The sequence below is a fragment of the Natator depressus genome, chromosome 21 (assembly GCF_965152275.1).
Source record: "Natator depressus isolate rNatDep1 chromosome 21, rNatDep2.hap1, whole genome shotgun sequence".
NCBI lineage: Eukaryota > Metazoa > Chordata > Testudines > Cheloniidae > Natator > Natator depressus.
This window is the reverse complement of record NC_134254.1, coordinates 10,546,653-10,566,222: the sequence shown is the minus strand read 5'-3', so window position 1 is coordinate 10,566,222 and position 19,570 is coordinate 10,546,653. Positions and strand designations below refer to the sequence as shown.

General features: G+C 40.0%; 1 protein-coding gene across 3 annotated transcripts in view; it reads left to right on the top strand.

Annotated features, from left to right (window-relative positions):
* Positions 1-15,970, top strand: part of NUDT3 (nudix hydrolase 3) — a 29,603-nt gene extending 13,633 nt beyond the window's left edge. For all 3 annotated transcript variants that reach the window (XM_074936288.1, XM_074936287.1, XM_074936289.1), the window contains exons 2-5: positions 6,267-6,377; positions 12,747-12,791; positions 13,417-13,501; positions 14,444-15,970. In XM_074936288.1, the coding sequence (XP_074792389.1) occupies positions 6,267-6,377; positions 12,747-12,791; positions 13,417-13,501; positions 14,444-14,622 (420 nt within the window). In that variant the 3' untranslated portion in view covers positions 14,623-15,970. The remainder of the gene's footprint in view (positions 1-6,266; positions 6,378-12,746; positions 12,792-13,416; positions 13,502-14,443) is intronic.
* The last annotated feature ends 3,600 nt before the right edge of the window (positions 15,971-19,570 follow it).

The window sequence follows — 19,570 nt, the reverse complement described above, 5'->3', positions numbered from 1 at the left end:
TACAGCTGCTTTTTGACAGTGAATGGAAAGACAGCCAGGCTTTCTCCTAAAGCCACATGAAGCCCCCTTCCCTGCAGGGTTGTCTGGGCAATAGAAAAGGAGAAGTGCTAGTTGGCTGCTCTGTGGGTCTAATCTACAAGCTTCCCTACCCCCTTGTTAACTTCACTATGAAACTGAGGCTATAGATTTTACTATCTCAAACATAAAAGCAGTGTGTTCTGAAAGATAAGGTGGATAATAACTGTTGGCCTCTTGGCAGTGCGTTGCACTACCATTTAATTTTTTATTTTTGCGGAAAGAAGAAATGCTGTAAAAACTACCTCATGTTACTTGAAATATGTATTGGACTTCAGTTGACATTTTGACCAGTGGCAGAAGGGCCAGGAGTTAAATTTTCTTAACCTTGGTCTCAGAAGTACAGAATGAAGGCCACAGCAAGCCAAAAATGAGTATAGGCTAGTAGATGAGAGATTGCGCTTCAGCTGAGTGGGCCAGGAACTGCTCTAGCACAGAAATAATGTTGAGAAATTTTTTACCATTGCTTTCTCTACAGGCCAGGAGAGTTAACACAAAAATAGTGGGTTCTGGGAAGATGTCAGAAGCTTTTCAGCGCTGCTGTTTGGGATGGGGAAGAGACTTGTACGAATGCATTTGTGAATCCTTTGTTCAGGGACACCAGTTTTAAAGTATAAATATTCCCTTTAGAGCTTTGCACAAGTTCATACATTTTAAAAACATGTGAAGGTGGGGCAAGGGAAAGGACAGAATCTCCATTGTGGCACCTGCATCTTTCACATGAAAAACATTTTTCACCTGCACATTTGGGTCCTATTTACACTAGCAAATAATTAAATAAATGCAGTACATGGTTTGAAGCTTATCCTCATACTAGAATGACTAGAAACGTAATTGTTTAAAAACTGAATTCTGTAGAAATTGATGGCTTAGTCTTCTATACTTTGTCTGGCAAAGCTTTCCACTCAGAGGTGGATTTTTCAAGTTTCGATCTTGTTCTAAGTGGCATTCCTATCCTTCCTCCCAAGTATTTCTTAATGATTTACAGAAAAATGTTACTTTACAGTAGGTGTGTTTTGTTTTTTTTTTTTACTGGTTACCAGTAGACTGTAAAACATTAAAGTTGTCTTTATTTCTCTGTTTACATGCAGTCTTGGATCATAGTATCCAGTTTACTTGAGACCTTTGAGCTCCATGCTTTTATTGGGGAGTACAGCTTTTTAGATGTATGAATTTCCCTGTGTACATCCTGTTTGCTTTCGAAGAACACAACAATGTCACAACTTCACTTTGATCTAGGTTTTTGTCTGGTAAGAGCTGATTAGTGGCAATATCCTGTTTAAAGTAGTCAAAAATGATCCCCCTGTAGAGCATGTTTCCTCCTCCTGTGCGGGTATTTCCTCTTTCTTTCAAGTATGCGTTCAAACTGTGCTAGAGTGTGAGAATGACAGGACTTTGCTTTTCACTCAGGGTTGTCCAACTGTTCCATTCCTAAGGGTCTTCTGAGTTACATTAAAGAGTGAAGCTAACTTACGTGCTGTAAAATTGTTGTTCACATCTAAAAGGTCAACATTAGGAGTTGGGTGTTAATTAGGACACTACCTTGTTCTGCACTGTCACTCTTTTTTAAAAAGCTTTAGCACTGTGATTTATTAGCAGATAAAGTCTTTTTATTTGAATTTCCTCACAACTGCAAATTGATCACAAGTGAGTATGCTCTGTTGATATTCCAGGGGTCTGCCTCAGGTTTTGTTTTGGAGATGGCTCTACAAATTGAAATCAGTAGCTACTGCGGACAGGTATATTTTACCTTGACTAGAAAATAGATATTCCCTTCTTTCTTGCCATTGCTTCTTAAATTTTGGGTAAATCATGACAACTTTCTCTTTGAAATGGAGGAGGGGACAGCATTGTATTTGTCTCACTTTTGCCCCCAGTACTACTGGCTGACCTGAAGTTAGGAATCTTTAATCCAGGCTCCTTTATATGCAATACTCGTGATAAACCAGTATAGTGAACCAGACCAGCAATGTAATAGAACAAGACACTGTGATGACAAGATGACATGGGCTCTTTAGTACAGGTGGCATTTTTACATAATGGCCCAATATCAGTTTATAATCGGAGGTGGTTGTGTATGGAGTTGCTGACAATTGTAGTGGAATCCCAGTCTTCTCTATTATGAATAGAGTCATAGGGTCATGAATATTGAAAACGCTGTGCACATCTGAAGCTAGCATTCTGTATGTAACAATTGTGGTTTGTTGCTGGTGATTTAAATGGATCGAGTGCTTTTTGGGGGAAGGGCTGTGTTGCCTTTTGGAGAGTGCCTAACACGCTGATTGTTTCCACTATCTAAATATATTGAATGTTGTTTTTTTTTTTTTAAAGGCTAAAAACATTAAGGTTGCAAAATTAAGCACTCAAAATGCTGAAATTTAGGCTGCTCATTCAACCTTAACTGAGCCCCTGTATGCATTATGGTAGTCCTTAATTACATAATCACATTGTTTTTCTTACAGGACTTGTCTCATTCAGTGCATAGGAGGGATGGGACTGAATCAGGGTTGTGTAGGGTTGTCTATAGAACTCCTGCCTCATTTATTGCACTAGTTGAAAGGTGTGTTCTGCAGGAAAAAGAACCCAGTGAGCACACATTTTGCCAGTGAGGTTCACAGATGGTGGTTCTTCAGAGGTCAGCACTTAGGAATCCTGAGCTCAGTTCTAGGTTTTGGAGGGGTTCCAGACCCTTCTGCCCCTCGTTACCTATTGTATCCTTGCTCTATCTCCTTGTTCATGCTGCCTGGGCACCTGCAGGTGGGGGCATTGGAATCCTCTCCATTGATTGCTTGATGCCATGGCATCCCGAGTTCCCAGAGGAGCAATTGCAGGTAGACTCATGGGTTCAGAACCTGCAGCCGCATAATACAGCATGTTCAGTTGCAGTGTGGGGACGGTGCCTGTGTGGTCTGGCTGGAAAGTAGGAGCTGTGTGGGAATGGAGCAGTGTACGTATGGAATTCTCAGAGAATTTACATGCCAGACTCTTAATTATCCTCTACTGAGCATGTGTGTATTGAGATTGTCAGAAGCTTATAACTTGGCCAAATTTGGACAGATATTCATGGGGATGGCAAAAGGCACATCTTTGACACTCTGGCGAACCCCTCCCTTGTCTGAGATTTCCAACAATATGGACGTAAGAATTCTTAAAGTGGACAAAATGACATCTTTCTCCCTAATTTATAACAATGAAGAGTGTTAGGCAGCCTTAACTATAGCTGTTGCTGCCAGCACCCTGTAGAATAACAGTGTGAGATCTAGTAAGATCACAGTATCTTTCAAGTATCAGGGGTAGCCTTGTTAGTGTGTATCCACAAAAACGACGAGTCCGGTAGCGCCTTAAAGACTAGCAGATTTATTTGGGCATAAGCTTTTGTGGGTAAAAAAAAAAAGCCACTTCTTCAGATACATGGAGTGAAAATTACAGAAGCAGGCATAAATATACTAACACATGAAGAGAAGGGAGTTACCTTACAAGTGGTGAACCAGTGGTAATAAGGCCAATTCAGTCAGGGCGGATGTGCTCCACTCCCAATAATTGATGAGGTGTCAATACCAAGAAAATACACAATATCTTTATATTCACTATTTGAACAAATTCAAAAAAGGGGCTTACCATATCTATTATAAGTGGGTCTGCTTTCACCAACTATTATTAAGGTTGCCCGATGCTTCTCATCGTGACCCTGTTTTCAGTTGCTTATAACTTTTGTCTTAACTGTTTGGGCTGAAATTTTCCATTCTGGGTGTCTGCCTCATGCTGAAGTATTTTAGAAAATTCAGCCAGAATAGTTTAGCTGTTTCTGAGAACAAGGCTAGGGGAAAATGTTTTGCCCTTGTTAAATTGTGGTGACCATTTCTTAGACACTCTGTTGCCCCATGCTTTGCAGTAGGGACTAGAAATTTCACAGGGGGCTGGTGGTTTCCATGTCAGGGGTGTTCCTTTTGCCACCCCTGTGAAAATCTGCTTGAATTTAGCTAAGTTACAAGCTTTTTAAAAACTGCAGTTTGCTTATGCTCAGTATAGGCTTTAGATTTTAGCAGCTAAATTCCAGAAAGATTCTGTCTGCGCTGGGCACATTCCAGTTTGGGGCTGAGCAGGACTTTACCTGTAATTGCAGCTCTGGGTTGCTGTGGGTGGTGCTGGGTCTGGGTCAGGTTACTGGAACTGAGATCAGGGAGCTTCTGAAAATATTGACTGACTGCTCGATAAGTGTGCACTGAAACGAGGCAAGGGGTCCTGTGGAAAAAATGGTATATGATCACATATTTAAAGATTGTTTAACAGTGCAAACACACAAGAGGGCTGAATTAAGATCTCACAGGCAACTTTAATTCTGGCATTTCTGAATTTTTGAGTGCTTGATTTTGCAACCTTAATGTTCTTTCAACATAGTTTTTTGTGTAATAATGTAACTTGTGAGTAAGCTTTCTAGCTAACAGAAAAAGAACATTATTTTGTAAATCAGTTCTTAGACAAGACTATATAAACTGTCAAAAGTAAAAAGTGGAGGGAATGCTGTAAGTCTTAAGTTTGCTTTCCACATAAATGTGATTTTTGAATGCCATATGTACAGTCATATGCATGTAGAATTTCTCATACTAATTTGCTCTAATCTTTCAATTCTTACTAAATATTTATAAATCAGCATTTACACAGTAAGGCATAGGCTTAGTCTTTTCTGCAGCTTAGCTCTGAAATGTTTGAGTGAAACTGTTACAGTTGGCCTGTAACCTAATTGGACTGGTATGTCGGAAAGATTGTGGAACGATTGCATTAGTTCAGAGCTACTTTGGTAATTGTGCCAGTGAAATAGAGATGTAACATGATGGCTCTGAGTAGAATGAGTGAATAAATATCACTTAGAAACTTGGGAAAACATCACAGGTTTTGTTTTTGCTTGTCTTTCTCCTTGTGGATGAATCACAGCCAGATTGAGTAAACACAATGTCCAGGTATTCCTTGGGGGAGCTTTCAGCCAGCTGGGATTAACAGTTAGCATTTGTTTATGGGAGAGGATAAGCAAACAAATAAAACCACATTATATTTCATAGCAGAACATTAGAGTAAAAGGTGCTCCAAAGAACCACCCCAAAAATACATATTTAGGGGAAAACTTGAATTGCTCCTACTCAGATATGTTCAAACCTATTTTGCTAGTTCACAAACTCAACTCTGTTGAAATAGGAACATGGTTTTTGTTTGTTTGTTTTTACTCTTTCTATGCTGATGAAACTCAGATATTTCAGATATTGCTTTTCACAGATCTAATTGGTGGTTTTTTTTTTATATTCTACCTTATCTGAGGCAGAGGAAACTGAGTGCTGATCACAGGACCCCTTCCTTTGGTGCCTGATACACAAGGCAGCAGGGAGAGAATGGACAGGATTAGCTAAGATCCCTTCCCATCAGTCCCAAGGGTCAGAAGAAGAGTGATGGATGAGAAACATCTCTTCTTTTCAGCAGCCAGAAAGGGGTATAAGAGTTGGGATACAAATGTAATTTTAAATAAAAGGTGTGCAATTATTTGCCTAACGTGTTTATTCTCTTAGTGCAGCGCTGCAGAGAATGTACATTCAGGGGGAAACTTTTCAAAGGCAAAAGGGAATTTGGGCGCCCAGCTTGAAAATCTTTCCATTAAACTATCAAAATTAACAGTTTATAAGGGCAAGTTACCTTAATTCTGTGGCCAACCAACTTTACATGAAATGGGACTTTTTTTTTTTAAATGTAGGTATGGACAGGAGCAAAGTAGTGGTAAAGTGTCTTGACTATCTGATACTGTATTGTGACGTGTCTTGAAGTTTAAACAGTATGTGATGACATTGACTTGCAATGATGCAGCTTTGTGATGCCATGTCAGATTGCTAACCTTAATTTTGTGGTGCTCGGCCTCCATTTATTTTGTCTTTTCAAGATTGAGTATCCCTGTTCCAGGGTAGTAGTGGTTGGAGTAGCTTACAAAATAGAGTATGTGCAACTGTCTAAATAGGATGGGGTTAGGGAAGGCTGGGCCTCAGAAGGAAGAAGCAGAATATTTTTCAGAACCCCAATATGACCAGTCTTAGGGGGTCATATATGAGAACTTGCATTTTTTAAGCCAAGTCCCACAAAAGCATACTACCATGAGAGTATGCATATCAGTTGCACTCTGTTTTGCATTGAAATATAACCCTTTTCATTGGCAGGTGCTCTTGGTGAGCAGTAGTCGCCATCCAGATAGATGGATTGTCCCAGGAGGTGGCATGGAGCCTGAGGAGGAGCCCAGCGTGGCTGCTGTGCGGGAAGTCTGTGAAGAGGTATGTACCCAACAAGAACAGAACACCTGGAATCACTCTATGGTCGGTAGTTGATTCTGTTTTCTTCTTCTTTTCCATTCTTGTTTTTCCTTTCATTTCCTTCCCTTCCCCTGCTGCCAAAATAATCTGCATGTTGATAAATATTTTCAGCCTGTTGGTTCATTTTTCAGTATCCCTGCAATTTATTTACAGGTACTAATAGTGCTTGCATTGTTAGTGACAGTGTCTGTTACTGTACTTTTCTATCTTCATATCCTTAAGGGTAAAAATCATTTAAAGCCAGGTGCAAAGCTCATGTGTGATAGAGGACTGACTACAGTTCTAAAGTGTATTACTTCTAAATTGAACGCTACAGGATATGTTGGGCGCAAGACAGAATATTCTCATCACAAATAGAATTAAGACTGATTGGGGGTCTTGGTATCTATTTAAGAAACTTACAAATATATGTCTAATCTTTTTCCTTCATCTAACTGTGAAAAATACATAAATTCTCTTTCGTAATATGGGCATGGTATGTCTCATAGGTCCCGCAAAAGCTATACAATGATTTAAGTTTGACTGTCCCATCTCATTTCTTGCTGTGAAGAGGCAATCTTTTCCATTCCCGGTCCAGCCTTAACTTTCAGTAGTCTTTTGTGTCCTGTTTGTTTTGTATCTAATAGATTGATATAGTTCCTGACTACTGTTACTAGAATTTAAAATGTCTTTTCAAATGGTTGCTGGTGCTTCTCCTGTACACACCCCCCAAATATAATGCAGGTATCCTGTTTTTTTAAAATAAGGAAACAAGGTTGTGTTAGGTGGGAGGAAACGAAGGTGTGGTGTGAAGATGATGTTTGCAGAAACAATAGGTTTGAAGACAAGATAGTTGTGGGAGGAGGAGAAGAAAGGGACAGGGTCATGCATGATGCCAAAGTTACAGACAGTGGAAGAAAATAGGAAATGAGAAGAAAGGTAGTACAGCTGTTTAAAAAAGCTTTCTTGTTCAAGAGAAGCACTGCCTTTTGTCTGAGACCTTCAGTTGAAAGAAGTTAAAATGAAGCTGTATTGTTTTAGGTTGAATTTTACGTTGCATAGTTAATAAAATGCAGTTTCTTAAAAAAACAGCTTCAGAAAAGACCTGTCGTTACAGAATGGTCCATGAGTTAGTATAGAAGATTTTAATGGTACCTTTCAAATCATTGAGGCCCATTTATTGGGGAATAAATTAAAATAGTGTTTCGGTCCAATAAACAGGATTTGGTTTTGTTTTTTAAATCCTGCGTGGATATCCAGAGACTGGCCATGAAAATAATTAGAGGCATGGAAAGACTTCTTATCATTTAGCTCTCTCCTCATATGGGACTGTTCTAGAAGGAGAGGTGACAGGTATACAGAATTATATAGAGAAAGTAAATTGAGCACTCCTGTAGACTCTTCTTCAGTGAGAAGAATGAGGTACATTCAATTAAATTAAAAGGCAACACATTGAAAACTGATAAAAGAATATTATTTTACATAACACGCATGATTTCTAACAGTGAGTTCCACAGATTAACTGAAGCCAAGAGCTGTTCAGGGATTTGGGAAGGATTAGATGTTCAGATAGATAGCAAGGGGGTCCACAGTTGCATAAAATAACACTTAAAATGTTTTTGTAAGGATTGGTTTCAGAGTAGCAGCCGTGTTAGTCTGTATTCGCAAAAAGAAAAGGAGTACTTGTGGCACCTTAGAGACTAACCAATTTATTTGAGCATAAGCTTTCGATGAAGTGAGCTGTAGCTTATGCTCAAATAAATTGGTTAGTCTCTAAGGTGCCACAAGTACTCCTTTTCTTTTTGTAAGGATTATAAACCATCATGCTACAGAGCATAAGTCAACAGCTAACTGATGAGAGTTTGGAGGAAACTTCCCCCATAGGCAGTTTATTTCATATCTGTCAGCTATGGAATTTCTTGCATTGTCCTCTGAAGCATCTGGAAATGGCTGCTGTCAGACAAGATGCTGGACTAAGTGGTCCCCTGGTCTGGTCTAATACAGCAGTTCTTGTGTTCTGTGTATCTATTCAGATGTCCTCAAAATCTACATATCAGAATTTAAAATCCTTATGTATACCACCCGCTGTATAAACTCTAAGCCTCCTAATATCAAAATGTCTTTCCTATTTAACTCTTCCATAAAAATCTGTATTAGGAAGTAACTGCCATTTTTAAAAAATTCACTAACCACACAATTGGCACACTATTTTATTCCCGTAAAAGAAGCAGGTTCATGTACCTCTGAAATACTTAAAAATCAACTAAAATATTGCAAGTATTTGAAGAACGATTGAGGGTTTTTTTCAAAAATGTCCACACCTGCTTCCCCTCATATTATGCTTTGTGCTGAAAGTCAGATAAGGTTAGAGCTGAGATTATCTTCCTCCCCCAGTTGTGTAGTGAGGAGGATTGTGGGGCAGGGTATTGAACTTTGTACTTTGTTCACCTCCATTGTATAACTAGGCCCATGGCATTCAGTTTCAAATGCAGGTGGGGTTAATTGTGCTTGTGAAAATCCTTGGCAGCACCCAGGTGTCTTTCAGAGCAATTATTTGCTTGCATACCATGGAAAGAATAAAATGGTTATGTTTTAAAAAGAACCTCTCTTCCCAAAGCCCACTAGTTCATCTGAGGTCTATTTTTGTTGGGGTGTTTTTTTTGTTTGTTTTTTTTTTCTATGATGGTAGCATTTTTCATCTGCTCATATCTTTGAAATTGAGGAGAAACTACTCAGTTTTCTTGTTCCCAAGCTGTAACATGGCACACTGAACTTGAGCTACTAATAATCAAGAATATAGCAAAATACGATGCTGGCAAAAGACAAATGGTGGAGTTTAACAAGGCTAGTGAAAAATGTTCTACTTGGGGACACAGCCCTGCTTTATGAAGAAATCACTATTAATAATTAAGCTATTTGATATTGAAGTCAAAGGTTCATTGTGCAGATCCGTGGCTTCACCTTTCAAATCCTAAAATAAATCTGCATTGGCCGTCCCTTTCTCTGGCAGCTGAGAGCCTCGGAGAAGCTGCTCTCTTTCCATGACAGCTCAGTGGTTGAAAGGAAGCCTTGGCATGGGCTCCATTTTCAGTGAAGAAACTGGTTTGGGCTGGCTGAGATAATCCCCTCTTGCTCAGCTGGTGTTCGCTTGCTCACATGTTTTGCTGCTGAATGAGACTGTAATTCAAACTGTGGCAGCCTAGCAGGGTTGAGTTGCTTTGAGTGAAGTACCTGCCTGCTTGAGTGCTGCTCAACAAACATCAAAAGTGCCAAAAGGAGCAGGAAGAAAAGGAGTACGTGTGGGACCTTAGAGACTAACCAATGTATTTGAGCGTAAGCTTTCGTGAGCTACAGCTCACTTCATCAGATGCATTCAAAGGAGCAGGGTTACAGGAACAGCTGACCGCTGCAGCACGCAATTGTATTTCTAGTGATTTTAGATTCCACCTCTGCCCTCAATCTATCAAATGCTGACATGATGAACACTCCTTTCTAAATGAACTTCAGAAGAGTGATCTATTGCGTGTAGTTAAACTGGTATAGGACTATATGATCACTGCAGCAGCTGATTACATTCACTAGATTAAGAAGTTATAATCATTAAATGCTACTTAGCTGTATTTGTTTAGATAGTCTGCAAATCAGATTCCAATATGTCAGTTATAATTGTGCAATGTATAATACTTACACAGAATTACAGAAAATATTAAATCTCAGTTTTATGATCACAGAACTACTTTGTGTGTGCTAAAATGCTAGCCTGGGGGCCTGTCATATGATGGGCATAATCTGTTACTGGACTTGGGAAGCTGAAGTGCCCAGTTTGGAATGCTAATTTGGCAGAGGCTGTGGTCCATGGTGATGGCTTATCAGAGTATCAGTTGCCTGGAACTCAGGACTATTGTGTAAGCCTTAAATGAATTCACCCCATCGCTTGATTTCAGAAGTTTTTGAGGGGTAATAATTGGATTGTTGTGTTATGGGGGCACTAGTAGGAGCTCCTTTCTGATGAGAATTGATCCCCAGACATTCTTGGACAGCTGCATCCACCTCCTACATATAGGGATTGGCTGAGCAGGTAGACCCAGCTGGCTCCTTTGCAGCCCACCTCATGGGCTGCTACGGATTCATGGCTCCCTGGGCCTGCAGGAACTTTGGCAGCCCGCCTGACAGGTTCCCCAGGATTCCAGGACCTCGGCTGGCTATCTCCCCACCTAGTTCCCTGGGCTGCCCACCTGGTTGTGAGTCTTCCCTGGTGGGTGGCTACCCAGCTCTCTGGGCTGCCAACCTGATGGGCGGGTGCCCTAGGGTGCAAGGGAACTGGCTGGAAATGTTGGGAAAATTCCATTTCAGGTCTCCTGAAATGAACTTTTTCAATTGTTTCCGTTCCATAGGAAAATGCATTTCTGACATTTTGTTCAGATCCAGAATGAAAACCTTTCCTGTAGGAAATTTCACATTTCTGAAAAGAAACTCTGGTTTCTACACAGTTCTACATTTAAATATAATAATGTTGTGCGGCCATTTTCACTTTTTTCCCTCACAATTTGAATTCATCAGTTTGTGAGAGGCTGTTTTATCTTTAATTTGCATCAGCTAATTAAATATTTGATGTGAATTCCAACACCAGTTTTACATGTAAGGATAGAGCATATGAAGAATTAGAAAATCTGCTGTCTGCACAGATGCATTTGAATTTCACGTGTTTCCAGTTCCATTGTAGTACAATTAATCTTGAATTATAATTAACTTATCACAGTCAACATTGTGGTATGTAAATGCCTTATTCGCCAATATACAGAACTACAAGCACTCAGACTTTAAATATTGGGTGTCATTACAAAGATTTCCAGGCTGTTGAACTGAAGCTGTAAGGACCCCATGTGTTTATAAGAACTGATTTGAACCTGCAGGTGGCAAACATCAGTAGTAACTTAAAATGTACTTTTCATCTGCTGTAACCTTCATTGTTAGCAAAATTAATTGCTAATGAAGGGTAGGGTAGGATGGTTAGAAACAGTAATGGAGAGCCCTAAATTTTAAACCACCCTAACTAATCCTGTGTACTTGAAAGCTGGGGTTACAAGGTATTTAGCACATCTGGCATATAAACATTCATGTGCCCCTTCATGCTTTGACTTGTGGGCTCTAAAGTTTTACATTTTTGTACATAACTGCACTCAGAAACAAAACAAAAATAATAATTCGACATTTTGTAAATTTCACTTTCATGCTAGGGATTGCACTAGAGTACTTTTATATATTTGAAAATGTAGAAAAACATCCAAAATATTTATAATTTAAATGGGTATTCTATTGTTTAACCGTACAAATAAAACTGATTAATTGCAACTATTATTTTAATCTTGTGATTAATTGTGATTTTTTTAAAGTGTTTGTGCTAATTTAATTAAAATTATTGTAATAGATATTGTAAGGTTAGGCTATATAATAGGTTGATATTTTAAATTTAATTTAAATACATGTATTTAAAATTTTACTTAATTTAAATAAAAAATCCAATTTAAATACATGTCCGATTTTTTTAATCTATAAATTTGATTATCCACACTTCTATGGTAGTTATAAGATAGCAGAGAATTAAGTCCACAGACTTACATTCCCAACAATGTGGGTAAAGGAAAGGGTAAAAGAGACATTTTGCCTAACAAGCCCTTAAGGATGTATTTGGCCCTTGTCTAAAATAGCAAACTTCATATCTTGTAATTCACCACCAGTATATTTGATGGAAGCTGTATTGTAGATAGGATTCAATTGATTTTACCTGAGGTTTCTCACCCTAAAGTTTTCTAGTGTGGACTCAGCCTTTGAACCCAAGTAGATCAAAGTAAAACAACTGCAATCCCAACCCACATTTTCTTCAGCTCAGATGCAAGGAAATAAAAGCTTTCTGTAGAATAAGTGATGTTGCTGTAGACTGTTTTTTGCATCTAACACACACACTTATTTTCAGCTTTGAAACCCAAGCCAGCTGATCTTAGAGATCTTCAGCCTTTTCCCCTTTACTTTAAGCAAGTTTTATCTGGGCTCAAACTGTGCTGAGCATGTCATTCTGTTCAATTCCCCATATAAGAGCTGTTGGAACATTGAGGGTATCTCGATATGCGGGTGTCAAACTGATTTTTCTCTTGAAGATGGATCCCAGGCTTTTGGGGCTCGTGCTACAGTTACATCATCCCTCTGGTGATTATGCTGTTTTCATGTGAATTGACTGCTTGCAACACTTGCTTCCTGTTTTTACAAACCTTGCTGTCACACTGGAAATAAGGAAATGAGCTGAGCTGTAGTTAAAAACATTAAACCGCCTTCTTCTGTTTGTACTTTCTCTAGGCTGGAGTGAAAGGGACGTTAGGAAGATTAGTAGGAATTTTTGAGGTAAGTTTATTGAAATATCTGTTCAGGTTGTAAAGTCTTGCTGCAGAAATGTCATTTTAGTGCAGCTTCTTTCTAAGCTTGCAGCAGTATGGGTGTTGGCCAAACTAGACAACCAGATTTGGAGAAAAAGCATCTTTTTGTGTGGCCTGGTTTTTGTTTTTTGTTTTTTCTGGAGATGCTGAGTGCTTAGTTTCCACTTCAGTTGGAATGGCTGGTGATCAGCAGCAATCAAAATCAGATCACTTATTAAATAACGCCATTCACCAGCAGTGAAGAGCAAGACTTCATGGAATAGTGTTGGGCCTATTTATTGAGTGTGGACTATCGTATGCTACTTCATTCTAATGCCACTTATTGTATTCCCTTGATTTTATACACTAACCCTTTCTGAACAACTTCCTTGATCTTGAAATGGGAGACCACTGATGGTAGTTCTGTAGATTAAATAAGGTCACTACTTAAAGGAAGGCTTGCACTATCCCACCTTCACCTTCTCGAGGCTGCTTTAAGGTCGTGTGTCGTGTCCCGTCCCGTCCCCCCCCCCCAAAAAAAAAAAGTTTAGGATTTTATTTAGGTGTTGTCATCTTGACTGCTCTGCCATAATCCTGTCCATTTTGCCTTTCAGAATCGGGACAGGAAACACAGAACGTATGTTTATGTACTTATCGTCACAGAAGTGTTGGAAGACTGGGAGGACTCTGTCAATATTGGTAAGACCTTCATGCTTGTTAGCATTACTGGTGTATGTCCTCCCTCTCATACAGAAGCATGCCAACTCCCCACCCTTTACTGTAAGTGATTGTTAGGATAGTTGAATTCTTTTGAAAGCAAAAATGTGATCATGTTGTTGATTCCTTCTTCCTTCCCTGGTCCTTTAAGAGTCGTCTCAGTGGGTTTATATAGAGACTCTTGTTTTATCTAAGTCTTGCACTTTTGTTTGACCACTCACTCCTAAAAGCTGTGCATTTAAATCCTTATCAGATCCCCAAATGAAAATGAGTTTGTCAGTATAATTCCTGCAGGATGTTTGTCAACACTCTTAAAAGCCCATGTATAATTGGGCTCATCTTGCAGGCTCTCCACAGGAGAGGTCTCAGTACAAAGAGACAAATGCTGTACAAGAAGATTGAGATGCCTTGGGGGAAAAAGCACTTCCTCAAGCTAAGCCAGGTTCCGGAGAGTGCCATCATTTCCTCCTTGTCAGGAGCATATCATTTAAAAAGAGAAAATTGTTAGATGATTTCAAAATTTGTTATGAATTCCCTTAATATCGGTGGTGTTTCTATATTTTTCAGTCCCACTCAGAAATCATGGAAATAACATTTGAAAAAAAACAATCTCAGAATCCAAAACCACCATCAATTGGATGGTGGATTTACTACCCTAATGATACATCTTTTGTGGAATGTTGGAGGCATCTGTGTTACACTTGGCTAGGGGGACCCTTCAGTCGCTTTGAGATCAAAAGACTACTCAGAGAAGTCTCTTGGGATTTTTGAATTGGCAGTGGGCTGCAAGCCCACTTCATTGTTCCACTTTAATCACAGTTGACATGGACAGAATGCTAGTCAACAGTAAAAACTTCGCAGAAGGGATAAATGTCTATCTTTCGTTCTCTTATTGCATTTACTAATTTATTCCTCTACCCACAGGAAGGAAAAGGGAATGGTTTAAGATAGAAGATGCTAAAGAAGTTCTGCAGTCCCACAAACCAGTGCAGGCCTCATACTTTGACACCTTGAGACAAGGCTGTTTGGCAAACAACGGCACTCCTGTCATGACCACTTCATACACTGACTCTAATGAGAGCTCTGTCTCTGACATCAGATGACTGAAGACGTCCCTATAAAAGAGAGATTTTTGGAAAATAGACTGAAATGTGGATTTCTCTCCTCCTCCCTCTCCCACCCCCTTTCACATGCCTCCTCTGTTGAACAAGGCATGGGCAGCAGCCTGTGGCAAAGCAAGTGTTAAGAGTGTTGCAGTTTAGTGCAAGGTGGGGTGTTTTGCTTTTTTGAATATGTATTTTGTAAAATACATTTTGTGCATGAAGTGCCCCTTTCCCTTTACACCGCTACCCTGGCCTGGAGAGCGACGCTGCTCGTTTCGCCTCTGCCTTGTGTTCTGAAGTGTTCCCATATGTGTCCTCCCAGCCATAGCCAGACATTTTTCTTTTTTTTAATTGGACTGCAAATGTGAGATCAATTCTTTAAGTCTTAGTGTGTACTGTAAGGTGCTGTTCAGACCTGTGATGGTCACTTTCAGCGCATATGTATAAACTATTTTTTTAGATGGAGGAATCTAACTTTTTAATTTTGCGGGAATTTTTTAAAACCTGGGCTACTTGTGAAAAGAGGGTTTCATAATTAATCAGTTTGCCTTGTTTTTTTTAATACGAAACTTTTTGTGACCATGCTAGTGGCTGGGCCAGTTTTCTCCTCCATAAACCCCCGAAATTTAGGGCAGTGACATTTTAAGGTCAGAGTGAAGTTTTGATCACCTTCAGACATCCCTGATGCTCAGTTCCTTCTCCTACAGATTCAGCCAACATTTTTGGTTTTATATTAGAATGAAATACAAGGAATTGGTCTTTACCGCCCAGCCAAAAGCGAACAGCCTCAGAAACTTTGATAGAAACTGAATTTTGGCCTCAATGGTAGGAATCAGAGATTCAAAGTGGGGTTAAAATCTAACCAACTGGAGCTTCAAGCACCAATGCTGCCCTGCTGTTTTGGAATTTTTTCCCATCTTGCTGATGTCTCTTCTTGTCCACATGCCTTACACTGTGCTCAACTGGCTATTGTAATTTGTGCTAAAGCATCCGATTGTACTTATTGAGTGTCATTGCACAAACCCGTGCGGGGTGTCCCTGAAAAGAAGTCTTGGGGGAAAAAATTCAGGTGTTGAATCTCTCTTGTATGTGGCGTTGCAGCACTTATAATTGCACCACAGAGCATACTCAGAATGTTAAAACTTCTCATCCTCTGTGACAAAGGTACAGCTGGCTCCCAAGCAGAAATGCTAGTGTGGAGAAGTACATCATTTAATAGGATAGTTGCCCTGATGCATTGGCACACTTCATGGTTCTTTTTGTTTGTTTGTGTTTTACTGATGTAAGTTTTATGCTGTCTTGATTTGCCAACAGTGTTGTCTAGTTGGGAAATAAAATGGAAAGGGTTGGGGCTGGAGGGTGGGAGGGTAGGGAAAGGTTTGGGAGGGGCATTAGTTAATCCCTGGCTTGGGACAGGAGCTAGTTGCTGCATTTGGTAACTTCTCCTTTGTCAGAGCATAGCCAAGATGTGAAATTAAATCTGCAGTACTCTTCCTTATATTTAACAGAAATTATTCTAATAAATACTCATACTTTTCAAGAGCATTCTTTCTTCCCATTAAGCACTTATAATATAAAATTCTGATAGAAGTATCCATGGAGCTGGGGTAATGGGAATTGGTATTTTCACTACTTTGGCAAGAGGCTGTTCAGTTTGAGATCCCATTCTGTTCCTTACTTGTTCTCCCTACTTTAATCAGTATGGGACAGCAAGGCCAAAAGCAGTGCCAGTGATCACCAACATGAAAAGGCACACAAGAAGTAGTTTGAAACTGAGCATCTGGAATTCAGCCTAAATTACACCAGTTCTGTTCACTTCAACTTAGAAACAAATGTACAGTCCCTTCTTAGTCTTTGTTGATCAGCCTGAACATAACTCTAAAAAGGGCTTGAAAAATATATCCAGAAATGGACAAGAAAGTAGAAGAATCCGCTCTTTCCGAGCCGTTAGCAGGCCTAACAACACAGCCATTTACTGCCTTCAGTTGAGTTTTTGTCCTTCACTGTATAGATTAATACATTACAAATGCTTTGCAAGAAAGCAGCTGGTACTCCTGAAAGAGTAACTGCAGTTTTAATATCAATAGCATGCACATTTTTGTTTCCTTAAATCTAAAAATGTTTTTATAGGGCTGTTAAACTGACACTTTAGGGTAGAATATTGTTAATGACTTGCTAGTGGCTTCTTTGTTTGGGTCAGAAAAATAAATTGTGCCAAGAAAGTATTTTAATGTGGCATGAATTGATGCTGTTAATGCAATTATGTTGAGTGGCTGGTGTTATGCCTTATTAACTGGAAATAGAAGAATGAGCTCCTGGGGTGGAAGTAGTCTTTATTCAAAAGCTGTGTACTTAAAACAAGCCTTGTTCCTGACTTATATAAATCTTTCCCCCTTAACACCACATAGAGTTCACATCTCCCCAATATCTGAGGTTCTTCTGAAACAATCGTATAGCCATGTGGTATATCCATGTAAGTAATCTTATCCAAAATGACACTAAATTGATTTGGGACTCACAATTGAGCTACCTTTCATATGCAAACACATTAGGATTTTAAGATGGGGGCTCTGGCAGCTGTTGTCAGCATGATGTCAGTTAAACCACTCCAGAGCAAGTCTGACTGACCCAGTGCACAAAATGGCTTCCAAACTAGATTAGGACTTCCGGCATTGCTAAGACCGGTGTTTCTGAACATGCTAGCAATGGTGGAAATTGTTACCCCACAGAACAGTGTTCTGTATTGACTCACCCTAAATCTAGAGCGAGGATGTGTCTCAGGCCTTCACTTAACCAGGGCAGATGCTGGCTTAACCGCCTGGTGCAGACATGTCCTCCAGTGTAGTTCCTTCTTGATTGGCATTGGATATTAGCCAATATGATCTTGGGTGCCCTCAAACCAGAATAGGGGAGAAATTTCTAGATTTGGTTTTAGAAATCTTTTGAGGTTGTAGCAGTCTGGGAAGTCTGTACCTACAAAGCTCCAGCCTCAACTATGAAGGTTTCGATGTGTTTGCTTTGGGTCAGAATTTTCCACCTCTCATAGACACAAGGGGTTCATTATTGTGTGTAAGTATTAGGTTTCCTTCAGCACCCCTGAACCCAGGATTCTAAATCAGAGGCCTGGAATTCAGTGCAGACCTTGGTGGTAGAGTAAATTCACTCACCTGATCATTTTTCCCAATGTTTTGCCAGCTGCACCATTATTCCATGCATATATAAGGAGGAGATACTCACTGAGGTGCTGGGAGGCAAGACTCCTTACAGGGGAGGAGGGAGGAGAAGTTGCTGGATATTGAGATCTTGAAATAATGGTTTTCCTTTTGCATCCTACAGCAGGGCTCAGGGTTGGAGGGCGATGGTGATGCATGGGCATGGAGACATAGGGCTTGTCTACATTAGGGAAACTTGGCAAACATTTCCCACTGTCACACATGCTGATGCAGCTCCACCAAAGTTAGCCAAGTTGGGAGCCATAGTCTAGATGGCTGCAAGCTGCCCACCTGCATTTTAAGCATGTGGGCCAGATTTCCCCCTGGGAGCCTATCTCCATCTTTAGGCACCTAAAAATCTTTTGAAAAGCTGGCTCCATGTCACTTAATCTTGCTCAGAGCAGTTTTAACTGACCTGGCAGCCAGAAGGTCCTCTGCATTTATGGTGCCAAATGTAACTAACCCTGGCAGAGCTGAAGTAGTGTTAGCAACAGTGTAGAAGAGGCTTGAATAGAGAATAGCCCTTCTCTTAGAAGGAGGAAGTATGTTTCAGGCTCTTGGAATTATTTCTCCCCCTGTTTTGGTACAGTGGAACAGTGATTTCTGTGGCATTTTTGTGCTTTAGTATCACCATTTAGAAAGTCTGTGTGAGTAAAATAAATACAGTACCTTGGAGTCTTTGGAACTAGTTATTGTAAATCTTTTTTGGCTTTAACCTTGAGTTAATTAACTCCTATTTGGGCTTTTTAAAAGGAGAAAAGTCCATCTTAGCAGTAAACAAAACTGCATCATCCTTGTATAAAGTGATTAGCTTGATTTCTCCCCCACCCCTGCACTTTTTTTGTTTTACATACAGGGCAGTCTCTCATTATGCTCCCCACATACTCTCTGTATATCTAAGTTTCTTACACTCTTAGCCGTAATTTTATTTTTTCCCCTATTAATCTATATGCCACTATGGCTAGCAATCTCTCATCTTGTCTCCCCCCCTCCCATCTCCATTCCCACAAATGTATTGTCCTTGGCCTTTTTACCTTCTGAAATAAATTTGCCAACCACAGTGGTGAGTGCCACTGCAATATGTCATCTCAGTAGCGTTCTGGTTATTTCAAGCCTGACACAGGGCAGATTTAGAATGTGATCCCTGGAGAAAACAGTTACCTCTGTGTTCTGGGTTTTGGTTTGTTTTGTTTTTTTTAAACTAGGGTAAAAGCGTAAATGGTTTCCCACATCTGCCACCTAGCCTGTTTTAAAAGCCTTCTGAAAATCAACCACTGAAGCACATGGGAAGTTAGCACTCCCACACTAGTCAAAATTCAAGGAAATATGGGTGACAATGACTACAGAGTTACTGCTGATGGTAAAAATCCTAAATGTTTTACTGGGGGGTAACTGATTTTAAAAAGAAAAATGCAGCCACGCTCTCCCTGCTCGCTTGGTTTTGGCCATTTGTCACACACAAATGTCCCCAAGCCACGCTGTTCTTCAGTCATGGGGAAAAACTAGTGGTGAGCTATAGACTAGCTTTCCACTGGACGGGTAGTACTCTGTGCTCAGACCTTTCTGTATCTTCTGTGTGAATGGTTTCCCTCATCTCACCAGGGCAGACTTTATTAGGATGTCTTGCCTCCTGGAATCTGAACATAAAGGGTTTTCAGCTGAGACTTTAGTTCTGAGTATTGCCTTTTCAGCATGACCCTCTGCTGGATGGGGATGCTGAAGTCCCCATGCCCATG